Raw genomic sequence first — 16911 nt, forward strand, 5'->3', positions numbered from 1 at the left:
AGACTTAGTGTTTAGAGTTGAGGGGTGAGGTATGGTTTTTGGAATGTGAAATTTAATATTCTAATAAATATATAAATAAATACTTAAAAAATATAAAACAAATTTATAAAAATAGTTTCAAACATAATTTTCGATTTTCAAAAAGAAATTTGAAAAAAAATAAAAATATGTTTTTTTCTATTTTTTTTATTTAAATAATGATTTATTATATATATAGATAACAAGGGTATAAGAGTCTTTTGCCACTTAACGAAGAATATATTTTTGAAAATGTCACTTTAGTGATGGTAAAAATGAAAAGTGGTACCTTGAAAGTGGTAAACATAAAATTTTCCTTAAAATTATTTTCTTAGAGTTATGCCAATTTAATTCATTAAAAAATCAAGTTTAATGTTGTAAACATAAATAGTCTTTTAAAGTGATATACGATAAATAAAGATAAAAAGTTCAAGTCTTCTATAAAATTAAACACAAATATATGAAAATATGACATTTACTAAATATTTGTAAATTTTTAAAAAAATCAAGAAAAATAAATCTGCGTTTTAAAAGCGTGGATCAAAATCTAGTTATTACAATTATAATAGTTAGTTATGGTATTAGGGAGAAACAAATATTAGATGAATGATTAAATCTCTCTTCGAACAAATTCAAAAAGAATTTATTGGAATCTTATCATGATATTTCATTAAAAAAATTTTAATGCAAAGATGAAAAATGGTATGTTTGGCAATTTCCCCATATTTACTCGTAATAAACTGGCACTGTGTTTTGCGAGTTCTCTTTATTAATTGACGTCGTGCTTTTGCGAGTACAAATTGATTAGTAATAAAAGTCTGCTTCCATTAATTTTAACTTATTTTGTCTATCGCACCCATTTGAATCAAATTTGTAACCATATGGTTTTGCAAGTACTTCCACTTGATTATAAACTATGTAGTTGATTTGAAAACAAGCAGGATCCTTAAACAAATCAAACGCACATGACAAACTGATCAAACACAAAGAAAAAAATCAAAATGAATGCAGGTTGTTGGTATTATTCCAACCATTATTCAAGAGGCCAGTTTCTTAGTTTTCGCTGGTTCATCATGAGCCTTCTGGAACTTAACAAGCAAAGCCTCATCGTTGATCAGAGCTAAGTGTCGTTCACCACAAAATGTTACTAAATCCAGGTACGATGAACAAAGCAAACAGAGAAACACAAGATAAGAGTTTTTATTATTAGTCTTGAGTTATAACACTTATCTCTCAGATAATAGACATAGTCTTGGACAAAGTCTCTGTCCTAGTAGCTTTTTACGAACTCAACCTCGATTGGTATAGGTCCTAAACCCAAACGCCAACCGGTAGTTCTTTCCAAATATACACTGACATCGATGCAATCGCTATCGTTAGGACAAAACGCAATATTGTAACCCCTAAGTATTCCTCCATCGGCTTTCTTGATCTGGAAGAAACTCCTCCACGAATCTTGTCCAGGCTGATCATCTGGCTTCGGACCAGCCTCCAGCCACGTCTTACTGCCCTTGTCCGCCGAGAGCCACCAGTAGGTTGACTTGACGCAGACCGTAGCTTTGACGTCCATCTCAATGTTGAGGTTCTCTGATTCGGGAACGAACCCAACTCTAGATTTCCAGTTTGAGAATTTTACGGGAATGCCCCAGTCGAGCCTTGACCATTCCTGCCCGATATAGAGGGGACATGGGCTGTCACCACTGTGGGTGAGGCTCAGGCCGCCTCCACCTTCACTAAGGAAGGCGGGTTTAACGTAGTAACTGCCACGGGATATGATATCACCATCACTGTCGCGAACTGCTCCCCCGGCGTTAGCCCTCGCGGCTAAAACAGCGGTTAAGGCAAGAAGGAAGTAAAATATAGGGCTCATGTGTTATTTGTGTTTATATATTTGATTTGAATGAAAATATGAGCTAATGTAAGCGGTTATACAAAGGATGATCGTACATGCATATACAGCTTTGTATGAGCTACCGCTTAGGTTTTTGTATTATTAACTTTAAAATTAAACAAATGCGTTGAGACTTGAGAAGATGCCATCTTTTTATAGATTTTTATAGATTTGAGAATTATTAACTTCCTTACTCGTTTCTTTAATTTATTTGTTTGTTTATTTCTTGTGGGGAGATAGAGTTTTAGATGCCTTTTACAAACAAACAAAAAAGATGAGAGTTTTAGCTTGCTTTTGACCGATTATTTATGATCAGTATTAACTTCTGTTCTCCTCTCGACGTGCCAAATTTCGATATTTTTGTTTCTCGGTAAATTCACCGCCCTTTTTTACTCCGAGGCACCAAAAGACAAGTACTTCGTGGAACCTAAGAGCCTATTAACCCTGATTTTTAATTTGGAGTTATTAATTCATGATTTGATACCTTTTTTTTTACACTTTTCGGCTAAGAATGACTCTATATATCTCTTATTTAACGGTTCTTAGTTTTTCTTAGTTAAAACCTAAGAAACAGTTCTTAGCCGAAGTTAAGAACCCCACTTTAAGAATCAAAGTTAATCATGGTCTAATTCATCAACCCAAGAGCAAAGCGAGTTCGCCCTAATACAAATATCTAATCTATTTATAAAACTGAAATACATTTAGTATTTAACCCTGAATTTCCTTAATAATTACCAACTTGTGCCACTCAATCTTAATTATTAGATAAATTAAATAAAATCTCAGCTGAACTTTATTTACTTCATTTTGCCGAAGCCCATTAAAAATGTGATGATCAATCTATAATTATATGGACTGATATTATGAATTATACAATATAATTTATACTTCTTACAAAGCTTTATATTTTGAATAGTTTTTTGATGTTTACACTATCAAAAACGTGTATACTACAACAATACACGATTTATTAGTATTTAGTTCATATGCACATATTGCAAACATTTATAACATTTTGGTTGTAATGCATTAGATAACATGTTCTGTTTTAGTGAATTTATATTTAAATCATACAATTTAAGTAATCCAAAGCTGTTATGTTTTTGTTATCACCATTTTGCTTACGTACACGAAAATTTAGAAATATGAGAAATTTTAAACTATTAAAACCAACTTGACCGTGAGTTTTCCTTAATAATTACCAAATTGCCACTCACTCTTAATTATTAGATCAATTAAATAAAATCTCAGTCCAACTTTCTTTACTTCATTTTGCCGAGACCCATTAAAAATGTGATGATCAATCTATAATTATATGGGCTGATATTATGAATTATACAATATAATTTATACTTCTTACAAAGCTTTCTATTTTGAATAGTTTTTAGATGTTTACACTATCAAAAACGTGTATACTACAACAATACACTATTAGTATTTAGTTCATATGCACATATTGTAAACATTTATAACATTTTGGTTGTAATGCATTAGATAACATGTTCTGTTTTAGTGAATTTATATTTAAATCATACAATTTAAGTAATCCAAAGCTGTTATGTTTTTGTTATCACCATTTTGCTTACGTACACGAAAAATTAGAAATATGAGAAATTTTAAACTATTAAGACCAAAGGTGCATGTAAATATATAAACAATATATTTAATCTATTAAATTAGAGTCTTATAATTTTTTTATGTATGATTTTTATTTGGACCATTCCTTAGAAAATTTATCAAATTAAACATAATTTAATTATAATATCTTTTAATATCTTAATCTTTTATTTGAAATACAAATAAAAAAAAGTATAGTGTCATTTTAGTAATTTTGCTTATAGAACTAACCTTATTTTCAACAGATTTATTACATCTTCTATTTCTTTATTTTCATTCATCCTAACTATTTTATTAATTAAATTATTATAACAATATATCACATAATTAATTATATTACCATAATAAATATATTGCAGATTTTTATTTATTTGTTAATCAACATTAACTTTGTACCATTTATAAAATTGAAATGTAAAATAATCGGGTTTTGCACATGGTTAAAAGTTTGGTTTAGTCTATTTTGCTATTTTTATCTTAATTTCAATCGGTGAAAAATTATGTAGCCAAACACATAATTCAAAAACATAGTCTAAGTGAACAAAATAATAACTTAAATTAAAATAATAAAAACATATTATATATATTGTCACTTTATTTTTCATACCATATAACTATTTTACTAAATAAAAATCATTTTTTCTATTTCACTTAATTTAGTCAAACACATGAAAATTGTTTTTTTTTTTAATTTGTTTTATAGAATCAGTTAGGCATAGACACTTTGGGTACCCATTCATGTATGAATTGTTTCTTTTGTGTATCATATTTTTTTGGGTTTGAAATTAGGTTCTGTTTGGATATTATAAATTTATGTGTGGGTTTCGAGTTGGGTCATCTCGGGTTTAGATGGTTCGGTTTTGATGTATAGAAAACTAAAAATATCAAAATAACTAATATATCTGAAACGGGTTCAGAATATTTGTACCAAAAATAACTATATTATCCTATTCAATCTGATCTTTTAAATAAAATTAATTATATAGCGACATCTAAAATATATAAAACTAATCATGAAAAATAAATATTAATTTATAAAAATAAAATAACCAATGTCCGCGCGAGCGCGTGGATGAAACTCTTGATTAAAAGGCAATACTCCACATGACATGTGTTAGGTTTTTTGATGTATTATATGCAATGTAAGAGCATATACTGTATATTCCAAGAGTTTCTCACAAAATTCATTTAACATTATACTAATAAATTATTCAAAAAGGATGAAAAAGGTTTAAAAAGGCGGCTTTTCTGTAAGCTATTCCACAAAAACTGTGAAATACTAAATCTTATATATTAAAACAGAAGTCACAACTTTGATTCGTGTGTGATTTTTTTTTAAAATGGACCTAATAGACATATTCATAGAAATTCATGTTACATTTAGTCTCTAATCTTATCATTTAAATTTTGGACCTACCAGAAATTTTTATTAGGGTATCAATAATTGGATTTAAACAATAGACGATTCATTGGATTTATAGATAGTATAAATTAAATAGATATAATTTAATGTTGTAATACTATACTTCCATATGTTAATTATTTAAATATTTGTCGATGTTAACTTTTAAAATTATAAAGATTTTTTTAAATTACAAAAATCATATTATCTAACAATGATTAATCTTTACTATCTTAAACCAATGAAAACAAATTTTAAACTATATAGTTTATTTTAAAAATTAAACAAAACTAAATGTTTAATTATTTACTCGATAATATAAATCTATGAAGCGAAAAGTTTAATTTTTAAAAAACTTTCTAAATTTGTGAAATGTTACAATATTTTTGAATATGACAATAAAACAATATTTTACTAATCTTTATATATATAGTTACGATTTTAATAATGAAATAATAATCCGAAAATAGATATATAGAAGAAGATACAAATACATGTGAAAATTTGAAACAATCTATTCAATGAAAAAAATATACCGTAAACTTATTATGTTTTAAAAGATAGATACATATATATTATAATATATACCAATTTAGAATCGAAAACAAAATGTTTATATAAAAAAAATGAAAACAAAAATCTCGCGGTTGCACGGATCGAGATCTAGTTTAAATTTTAAATTAGTTTAAATTTTAAATTACCTTTTGTAAGTGATCTACCATTCTAATATATAAATTTTAATTACAATAATTTATATTAGCATTTAACTTCTGAGATACAAAATTCATTTAACATGTGTTTGTCCTCGCTTCTCACGAGCATAAAAACAAATCGGAATTACCAATTTTATATGCATTTTAGACTCCGTTGGTCTGGGCTCACATGGCAAGGGAATTGTCTAATATTTGATACAATTAAACTGAACGCATACAATAAAACTTATTATATCTGAGATTGCCCGCTGGCGCTAAAGTGTTTTCCCTCCAAGTTTTACTTTGACATTTACGGACAAACGAATCTCAATGGCTAACATCTTATATATTAAAACAGAAATCACAACTTTAATTCATGTGTGATTTTTTTTTTAAATGGACCTAATGAATCTATTCTTAAAAAGTTATGTTACATTTAATCTCTAATCTTATCATTTAAAAATTTTGGGTCTACCAAAATTTTTTATTGGGTTATCAATAATTGGATTTAAACAATAGATGATTCATTAGATTTATCAAATAGTATAAATTAAATAGATATAATTTAATGTTGTAATATTATACCTTCATATGTTAATTATTTTAATATTTGTTGATGTTAACTTTTAAAATTATAAAGATTTTTTTTTAAATAACAAAAAACATATTATCTAACAATGATTAATCTTTACTACCTTAAACCAATGAAAACAAATTTTAAACTATATAGTTTATTTTAAAAATTAAACAAAAATTAAATGTTTAATTATTTACTCGATAATATAAATCTATGAAGCGAAAATTTTAATTTTTTAAAAACTTTCTAAATTTGTGAAATGTTACAATATCTTTGAATATGACAATAAAAAATATTTTACTAATCTTTATATATATAGTTACGATTTTAATAATGAAATAATAATAAAAAAAAATATATAGAAGAAGATACAAATACATGTGAAAGTTTGAAACAATCTATTCAAAGAAAAAATATACCGTAAATTTATTATGTTTTAAAAATTGATATACACGTATATATTATAATATATACCAATTTAGAATTGAAAAAAAAAATTTATATAAAAATAAATTAAAACAAAAACTCGGTTGCGGGTCGAGATCTAGTTGTTGATTAAGCGAAGAGTCTTGCTAATCCGGATGCCATATATCGTGTTTATTCCAACACGAATCATAATCTAAAACACACGCATCCCAATTTTAATGGTACCCACGGGAGACAAACAAAACAAACACATGTTATTCTTCATTCTGATCTTTTTCTTTTTTCCGAAACATTCTGATCAAATACTAAATTTTAAAAATATGGGTTTTAACTAAAGCCACTTATAAGTGAAAATCCAAGTCTGATATACATATATATACTAATATACACACAAGTATGTAACACATTTTGATCATAGAATGTATACTAGAATCACAGTTTCTTGTCCATTATACGTAAAGGACACTCACTTCTTTTACAGTGGTGTAAGGCTGTGGATGAGGAGTATGATTTTAAGAAAGTCTTGATACTTGGTATGTTTGGTTTTCTACCTGATGGAAAGAAAATAGTTGGATGCAAATGGATGTTTAAAGTAAAACGCATCGATGGGACCTTTGAGCAGTATAAAGCCCATAAGGTGGCTAAAGGATTTACGTAGCATGTTGATCTCCAGTCACAAAGATGGTATCGTCAAGCTTCTACACGCAATGACTGCCAAGAAGAAGTGTTCTTACACGTACTAGACATCTCAAACGCCTTTCTCATTGGTGGTCTCTCGCAGGATATTTATATTGATTTACCTCCGGGATACGCAGTAAGAAAGAGGGACACACTTCACCAAATGTTGTCTTGCGATTCGTGTATAAAAAAGTCAATCTATGGGTTGAAACAAGCATCACGACAATGGCTCTCACAGTTTTCCACAGCTTTGATGAGTTTGGACTTTGCAAAGATCAAAGGTGACCGATCATACCCTTTTTCCAGTGTCTTACTTAAGTTTCTATGGTGCTAGTATATGTTGATGAATTCTTACTTTCATTTTATAAGGTTTTCCAATTTTATGTTTATGGATGCACTAGCACATTCTTTTTAGAACTGAACGATAGAGCTTTAGTTTTTTGGGAAAAGTTTAATGCTCGCAAATTTCCTCATTATTTGACGCACTTGTGGCGACTTCAAAATTCCTTTCCACACTTCATAAAACTTTGTTAAGTTTGTGTACTATCCTCTTATTTTTGTTTATGCTTTGTTGCAGATAGAATACGATGGTGCTATTAAATTGTAATCGTTAAACTACGAATGGAGAATATGTTGTAAACTTGTAATAAAAAGAGGATAAACCCAGTGGCATTAGAGCATCTCCAATGAGGGTTCTATCAATTGGAGTTCTAAATATAAATATGTATGTATATATATATTGTATAGGTGTATATAGTTGTGGGGTCCACTAAATAGTGTAGAATCCCTACCAAAAATTTTAGAATCTTTGGTAGGGGTTCTACACTATTTAGTGGACCCTACAACTATATACACATATACAATGGTGATGATTGGTTAAACTGTGGCTTTAAAAATTTAGCTGTAGATGATTAGCTGTAGATAAATCGGTTCTAGCTGTAAAGTTGTTACTGCAGACTTTTTCTGCAGAGACTTTTGCTGTAGTTAAATTTGTTGTAGCTGTAAGCTGTACGATGTAGATATTTTAAAATAAAATATATGAAATATGTGTTGTATATATAAAATTATTATTTTATATCAATTAAAATAATTTATATTAATATTTTTTAATAAATTATCAAAAATTATTGTAATTTAAAATGTGATATGTAAATAATATTTATATTATTTAAATATCTTAATAATTTAAAAACACTCAAATTCAAAATTAAAATATTTATAAAAGTTTTTATTATGATTATATAATTTATTTGTTATTATAGATATTTTTTTTTATTTATAGATTCTACAGCCTATAAAAAGAAGATGTAGGGCTTTTGCCTAAAATACATAAGAAAAAGTTTTGCTTTATTTTTTTGCTGTAGTTTTAAAAATAAAGTTAAAGCATGATTTGTAAAACTAAATAAAAACTTGATGTAAACTTTAGTTTTTAAAAGTAAAGCTACAACATGATTGGTAAAATTTAGTGATTTACAAATAAATAAAAATAAAGTAGGGAGATAAATCCCAACCAATCACCTCCAATATATACATACACACATATTCATATTTAGAACTCCAATTGATAGAACCTTGATCGGAGGTGCTCTAATAAACTATTTAAACTAAAGGCTCATCCCTCCGAGCTGTAAAGTTTGCTGGTACCTCCTAAATCATGAGTAAGGCACCACACAAACTTGTAACCATCTCCCGATTTAAGAAAATTGAATGAATTTATAGTCAAGGAATGTCATTTTATTTGCACAAGTCCTTGTATAGCCCTGTTGGTGAGGAAAAAGAATCAAAAGAGTATTTAATTTGCTACTTATTCTTGGGTTCACCCCCTAGGGTGAACCTCTAGGTTCAGCAACCAATAGGATTGTGTTATTTCATATTCGATATCTTTTAAAAAAGGAAACAAAATATTGTCAAATTATATTATATTTTTAAAATTAAAAGGTAAAAAAAAATAAATAAAAAATAGTAGTAGTTACAAAAAAAATATTTTTAACGTCGTTAGCAAAACATTAAACCCTAAATCCTAATCCCTAAACCCTAAATCTTAAACCCTAAACCCTTGGATAAACCCTAAACTCTAGGATAAATATTAAACTCTATGATAAATCTTAAACTCTAAATCAAAATCACTAAACACTAAAACACTCAAGGGTTTAGGGTTTAGGATTTAGGGTTTAGAGTTTTAGGGTTTAGTGTTTTTATTTAGAGTTTAGGATTTATCCAAGGGTTTAGGGTTTACCCAAGGGTTTAGAGTTTACCCAAGGGTTTAGGATTTAACCAAGGGTTTAGGTTTACCTAAGGATTTAGGATTTAGGGTTTAAGGATTAGAATTTAGGGTTTAGTGTTTTGCTGACGACGTTAAAAAGATTTTTTAATTCTTTTTTCTGTAGCTGCTATTTTTTTTTACTTTAAAAAAAAAAACATAATATAACTTGATAATATATATATTTTTTTTAAAGATATCGAATTTGAAATAATGAAATCCTATTGGCTGGTGAATCTAACACCCTAGGGGTGAACTCAAAAATAACTCTTAATTTGCAAGCACCTTTCATCTTTATTTTACCGGCCTCGTGCTTTGAGATTTTTCATGATTAGACATACAAATGATTGATGAACATATACAGAGTTTTATTATTAGTTGTAAACTCTAACTCTTATATAAACTCTTAATTTCACTCAGATAATATATACATATTCTTGGACGAAGTCTTTTCCTCAGTAGCTCTCATGAACATAACTGGGAGTGGCATAGAGCCTAAAGCCAAACGACGAATGCCATGTTCGTCCATAAATATCCCGACATCGCTGCAACCGTTATCCTTGGAACAAAACGCAACCGTGTAACTGTTAACTAAAACTCCAGTTTTCTTGATCTGGAAGAAACTCTTCGACGTATCTTCTCCAAGTTCTGGCTTAGGACCAGCCGTTACGAACAATTTCCTAAAGTGACTTTCGGCAGCCGTCACCCACCAATAGGTTGACCGAACGCAGAACTTAGCTTTGACGTCCATCTCGATGTTGAGGTTCTCTGATTGGGGAACGAACTGAACTTTAGGCCTCCAGTTTGAGAATTTACGGGAATGCCCCTGTTGACCTCTGAAATTATCTGCCCGATAAAGAGGGGACATAAATTGTCACCACGAGGGGAGAGGGTGAGACCGCCACCTTTAGTGCCATAGTTGAGGGGAATAACGTAGTAACTGCCGTCCGATATAATATCACCATTAATGTCGAGAACTGGTTGGCCGGGGCTTGCGGTCACAGCCAAAACAGTGGTTAAGGCAAGAAGGAAGTAAAACATAAAATTCATCCTTTTCAGTTTGTGTAGTTGATTAGCTTTGAGTGTTATTGGATGAAAAAATGTGAGCTCATGTGATCGGTATTTATACGGTCGTGTATACATGCACATACACCTTCGTATACGCTAGGTTTATGAAGACGCCTATCTTTTTCTTTATTCCACTTTCATTAAACGCCTTTTAAATTATTATTTTTTTGTCTACAAACGCTTCTTCAATTTGTTTGTATGATTATTTCTTATATATGGAGTGATAGAGTTTTACTGTTTTATCCTGATCTTGGAGGCTTAAACAGTTGGTTAACTAATAAGATTATGTATTTCACTATAGCTCTAGCTTTATCAGTTTTTGGTTTAATCGTTACTAGGATTATATTTTGTTGATAAATTTATTAACATGTATGTTTGCTTACTAATATGTTTAGACATGGACGATCGGTTTTCAGTTTGCTTCCACATTATATTTTTTTTTGTTTTCGGTTTGGTTCGGTTCGGTTGTAGTTTTTAGTTTTTTCTTCAAGACATATAGAAACTATTCCGTTAATTATGAATTTGGTTCTGATTTGTGTTTAGTTATTTGGTTTTTGGTTTGGTCAAGTCACAACATGTTTAATAGGTCCAAGAAAAAATGTCACGGTAAATTTCAAAAAGAATTCTAAATTCATACAATAGATTTATTTAATTTTAGATAGGTCTAAAAAATTGTTTGCATTAGATTTTAAAAATAATTTCCTTTTAATAGTATAGATTTTAAGAAGATATACACAATTTCAGTTAGTAGTTTAATTCTAGCATAGGTATATTCCATTTACTAAAATTGTGGTATATATAATTTTCTGTGTAACAGTAAATATAGTATCTAGTTATATACCTTCAAAATCTTTTTTTAAATTATAATTTATTGTATAATGGTAATCATTAAAAATTACATCATTATATTATCATGTAAAAATATAATGGTACTTGACAATCATATAAACATGTCGGTCTATTTTATGAATGACTAAATATATAAAAACTGCCATTATAAAACTTATTATAAAATTATTACTGTATATGATTGTCAAATGTGTATTCTATGTAACGTCATGTATATATATATGTAATTCATATTTATGTAATATAGTATATAAGTGAAGTTTATTAAGTATGTGTGTGTTTTATGTCTATGAATGTATAAATGTATTCTTAATAAATATATTACGAAGTTAAATATCATTTATGATCATAAAACATACATGCATAGGCTATCTTATGTGAATACACCTTCCTTAAATAATAGAGTATAATTAATTAGATGAAATAATATTGAGTACTTTAAAAAAAGATAATATTATAGGTTCATATTAAGTCAACAACGTGTTCAATAGGTATAAAACAAAAAAGATGCCACGGTAGAATTTAAATATAACCCTAAATAATTAATAGATTGAATGAAAGGAAAAAGAAGAACTAAAAGCTTGGTTCAACCTGGTCAAGAAATTGGTTAACCAAAAAGGTTAATTTAAAGAGAAAAAATACCAAAGCACCTGTTTATAGTATAGAAATGGATTCATTGATAGATTATCCTCGTGTGATTAAATTTATGAGGAAATTGTTCAAGAGTGAAGTTTTTAAAGCGTTAGCTTCTTGCTAGTTATAGTAGAAACTCTATAAATTGTTTTTAAAGTTTCTAATTTTCCTTAATAAACATAATAACCGCTACTTGTATTTTCAAAGGTAATTTGAAAAAGTGGTATTTGAAAAAAAAAATAAAGTTAATTATTTCAAATAAATTATTTTAAATTAAACAATTATACATGTAGAGAAGATGATCATTTATAATATAGATTCCATTTTACGCTAATTGTGTGTTTGTCTTTTTTATTTATTATGAGTCAACTTTACTAATAAAATGGGTATATGCTTCATGAGCTCTATTTTTTTAAGGTCACTTAGCTATGTTACCCTGTTGACCAAATTAATTTCCAAGTTTAAGGCAGATGTTAAGAAAATATCATTTTAAGATTATTTTAGCTTTGTAAATCATAAGGCTACTCGTCAGACAACGTTACTGTATTTAACACAGCTATATAATTATGAAAATAATAATTAGTATGTAGTAAAATAATTGTGTATTCAATATAAAATTTGAATTGATTTGATTTTTAACGAGTTTTTAAATGATTTTATATGATGGGTGAGTTTTATACTATTTACAAAAAAAACAACTCTAAAATCTCATTTTAAATTATGAGATTTGGTTTTTTTTTTTTTTTAAACTAAGAAACTCCTTGCAAACATTTTAAAATCAATAGAAAATTTTAGAGTATTTTATGAAATATCAAGTTTAATAAAAATAAATTTTAAATAAGTTTTTAAAATTTATATTTAAATAACAGTGAATTTGTCATTATAATACAAATCACTTCAAAACTCAGTTGAATACACTCCCTAATATATATATGGAAAATTCTCCTATGTAGACTAATGGAAAAAATGATTTTGGGTGTAAAATCATTTCTGTAATATTTCGTATAACTTTAATATCATAACCATCGTTAAAATAACGAAAATGAAAAATAGAAAGATTTTTTATTCTATGTACGATGTTTGCATACAGCAGTATACATAAAAGTTATAAACAGTGAAATAAATTATTATTACTTTTCATATAAAATATAAAAATTTAAATTAAAAATATAAAAATGATTAGTTTTTATAGTTTTAGAATTATGCTTTTCAAATTCAAACTTTTATAATTAAAAAAAAAAATCCTTTTTAACAATTTTTTTTTTCAATTTTTTTTAAGGAACCAAGCCTAGGAATCATGCGATGGAGAAGTCCTTGGTGGTGGTTTAAACACCGGTCTGGTGGGGAGCCTATTCTGTTCTGAAATGCAATTGCCGGTCAAGGTACAGACTCATCAAAATCGATTCATTGGTTGTGCATCCGCTGAATAAGGTTTGGGACACTGACTGCAATCTGAAGCGGTCCTGAGCGAGGAACATGCGCCTAGGTGCTAATTCCAATCTAATTGTGATCTCCAGCTTCGGTCATATTTGAATTCTTTGTTTAGAATTTAGCTTCAGGTTTGGTTATGCCCCTGTAGTAGTGTGGTCTAAGAGAAACTCATTTTCATCGCTTGTGGTGAGATGAGTTTGTTTTCATGGTGGTTTAAGTGATTGGGTGATTGATAAGGCAATTTAGGTTCCAAACGAGTGAGCTTAAGTCATACTATATCTTCACCCATTAAATCACAAGTGGTTAAAGCCTCTGCTGAGGCAATATGGTTACAATTTGTTTTTACTAAAACCTTTGGTTAATGAGAAAGTTAATGTTGAGTTAAAAAAAAAAAAACATAATTTACTTATTTTAATGTTTTATTATATTTTTTACATTCTTTTTTCACACTTCTTAACTACTTCATTAATTGTTTTTACTATAATAATTTGATATCATTTATTTTAGGTGTTAACCATAATAACTCCACATGTTTGAATGAATTTTCTTAATTCGTGACAAGAATTCAAACCAGTTAACAAATAATTTTTTGTATTTACATAATCAGTTAGGTATAGGTATTTAGGTATCTGTTCGGGTACAAATCGGTTCTTTAAGATATCGATTTTTGTGTTTTAAATTAGGTTCTGCTTGGGTATTATAAAGTAGAGTTTGAGTCGGATTATTTTAGGTCTGGGTGGATTTTGTTTTAATGTGCATGAACCTAAAAATGAACAAAAAAAACTATGTATTTAAAAATATTATTAAATAATTTATAAAAAGAAAATGAATCCCAACGACCGCGATCAAACTCTAGTAAAACACTATAACTATGGCTTTAAAAAGATTTACCATACATTATTAGCTGTCAGATAAATAATAAGATGGATCCCAATCCTACTTACAGATTCAATCGTTTATGCATGTTTTTGTCAACCATCTTCACAATTTGCAAAGCCTTTATGGGAATTCCACCATGACACTGCGTATTCTTCTCCATCCAGATATGATGTACCGTGCTTTGGAACACATATCGAAGAAAGAGATTTGATTTTGTCTAAACCATAAAGTCGTGATAAACTCGTTCGAGTCGGTCGAAAAAACTCTTCGTAGTTATGTGAATGTAAAGTAAAGAGAGTATTAAAAAGAAACAAAAGGAAGATGTTTTTGAAACCTTTTTTCTAGAATAACCTATAGATCCGATCCTTGATCAAAAAAAAAAAAAAAAACCTATAGATCCGATCCAAAACTCACCTAAGGCTCGAGATATAGAAAATCAAAGTCTTGAGTATGACCATGAAAGAAGAAGGATCAACCCAAAGAACAGAGATTTGATGATGGAAGGTGATGATGAAGATTATTACAGAATTAGGTTTAAGAAGATAAAGTTGTTTTTGTTGATTGATTACCAGAAAGGGGCTAAAAGCTTTGCATATAAGTCACGATAGTTTAGTTTTAGTATAGGTAATTCCTGTAACAGTTTTATTCCATATACTGTACGATGATGGATGAACAAAGAAAACAGTGAACACAAATAGAGGTTAAAACTCTCATATCCTCTTAAATTTTGTAGTCTTTAACTTCTCTCAGATAATAGACATAGTCCTGGACGAAGTTTCTCTCCCAGTAACTCTCTTGAACACAATCTCGAATGGCGTAGAGGTTAAACCCAAACGCCGAACGCCATTTCGGTCCACAAATATCCCGACATCGGTGCAATTTGACATGATAGGACAAAACACAATCTTGTAACCGCTACCTTCAGTTTTCTTGATCTCGAAACCGATCGATGATATAGGACCAGCATCTATGTACAACGGGTCAGTGACATTTTCGGGCTCAGCAACACACTAATAGATTGAGTATAGCACAGTTCGTGGGTTTGAAGTTTATTATCTCGATGTTGAGGTAATCTGATTCGACAACAACCGGAGAACTAGACATCCAGGTTGAGAATCTTGCAGGAAGGCCCTTGTTGACCTCTGAAATTTCCTGCCCGAAATATAGGGGACATTTCTTGTCACCACGGGGTGCGAGAGTTAGGCCGCCACCTACAGCTCCGGGGATTCGGGGGAGAACATAGTAAATGCCTAATTGGTGTATTTATATGTATACTGTATATGAACAACACACAGCTTTGCATACACTACGATTAGGTGTTAAATTATTAACTTTAATATAAGCATGTACATCGAGATTTGAGAAGATGCCTATTCCAATTTGCTTCCACGCTTCTTTAATTAATTTATTTTTTCTAAGTTTATAATACAAACAAAAAAATTATAATATATATTCCATGTTCCAACCACCATTCGCCAATTATTTTTGTCTTTTTTTTTATATTATGGATCAACTTTATTAATAAAATGAGTATGTGCTTCACGAGCTCTATTTACTTAAGTCATTTAGCTAGGGGTAGAATGGATTCGAATATCTAAAAAATTTAGAGTATTTGGATCCGGTTTCGTATCTGTTGAAACCGTAATTTTAGTATCTGAATCGATTTGAACCTGTGATTTTTGAATATCTGATATCTTGCATATTTCCATTGTTTTATCCATTCACCCATGTGCATTTTGATCATATAGACTAGGATTTAGCCATGTTTAGGTTGCATTTTGCATACATGAGTCTTTATCAGGTATTGGAGTACCACATGGAGTTCTTGGAGACATTTGGGTGTATTTGGAGCTCAAAAGAGGTGATAAAAGTGATCATTGGATGAGCAGTGCATGGGAGTGACCTCACCGGAGCGACACCATGAAGTCGCCGTAACACCCCTTCAGAGCGACACCCCGATGTCGCTCGCGTTTTCATCGCTCGGAGGCACGAGAGCAACCTTACAGCGACGTTCTGCAGCGACACCATAAGGTCACTCCAGCTGGGAGCGACGTGACCGGAGCGACACAGCCAGGTAGCTCGCGAAGAGCGACCCAGAGCGACGTCTCGCAGCGTCCCCTCTGACGTCTGGCAGCGACCCCTCCAGGTCGCTCCCGAAGCCTAGAGCGACCTCTCGGAGCGACTACTGGAGGTCGCTGCGCGCCTTTCGTTTGCTCGACTTCATGTTTACTCAAGGGCCTTTTGATCATTTCATTATGCACGTTTTTACTTTCTAAACCTAAGTTTAAGTATCTTTTGTAAGCCAGAAGAGGCAGATTATATTTTAAAAAAGAAAACCACCAAAACCTCTTGGAAAGTTCATCTCTTTGAATCAATTGATCATTTTGTTATTGCAATTTTTTTTTTCATATCTATTATATGTATTTCTCTACATGATTAATCTGAAATCAAATATGGGTTTAAGAGGAATCATGAAGAGTAGTGAGTAAT

At 29.7% G+C, this 16911-nt stretch overlaps 2 protein-coding genes and 1 pseudogene across 2 annotated transcripts in view; all 3 read right to left on the minus strand.

Moving 5' to 3' along the window:
* Positions 1-636: 636 nt before the first annotated feature.
* On the minus strand, positions 637-1983 carry LOC106325979 (21 kDa seed protein-like). The gene has a single exon (XM_013764026.1). It carries the CDS (start codon positions 1886-1888, stop codon positions 1289-1291), a length of 600 nt encoding a protein of 199 aa, XP_013619480.1. The 5' UTR covers positions 1889-1983; the 3' UTR covers positions 637-1288.
* A 7990-nt stretch (positions 1984-9973) lies between these two features.
* On the minus strand, positions 9974-10611 carry LOC106323710 (annotated as a pseudogene).
* Positions 10612-15167: 4556 nt separating this feature from the next.
* LOC106323711 (alpha-amylase/subtilisin inhibitor-like) overlaps positions 15168-16911 on the minus strand; it is a 3060-nt gene continuing 1316 nt past the window's right edge. The window contains exons 2-3 of the mRNA XM_013761791.1: positions 15511-15671; positions 15168-15431 (exon numbers count right to left, since the gene is read on the minus strand). Coding sequence (XP_013617245.1) covers positions 15168-15431; positions 15511-15671 — 425 coding nt within the window. The remainder of the gene's footprint in view (positions 15432-15510; positions 15672-16911) is intronic.

The sequence above is a fragment of the Brassica oleracea genome, chromosome C2, assembly GCF_000695525.1.
Source record: "Brassica oleracea var. oleracea cultivar TO1000 chromosome C2, BOL, whole genome shotgun sequence".
In the NCBI taxonomy this organism is placed as follows: Eukaryota; Viridiplantae; Streptophyta; class Magnoliopsida; order Brassicales; family Brassicaceae; genus Brassica; species Brassica oleracea.

Bases quoted from the DNA above. Each gene is read 5' to 3' on its own strand.
- LOC106325979 (XM_013764026.1), bottom strand. From the start codon at position 1,888: ATGAGCCCTATATTTTACTTCCTTCTTGCCTTAACCGCTGTTTTAGCC.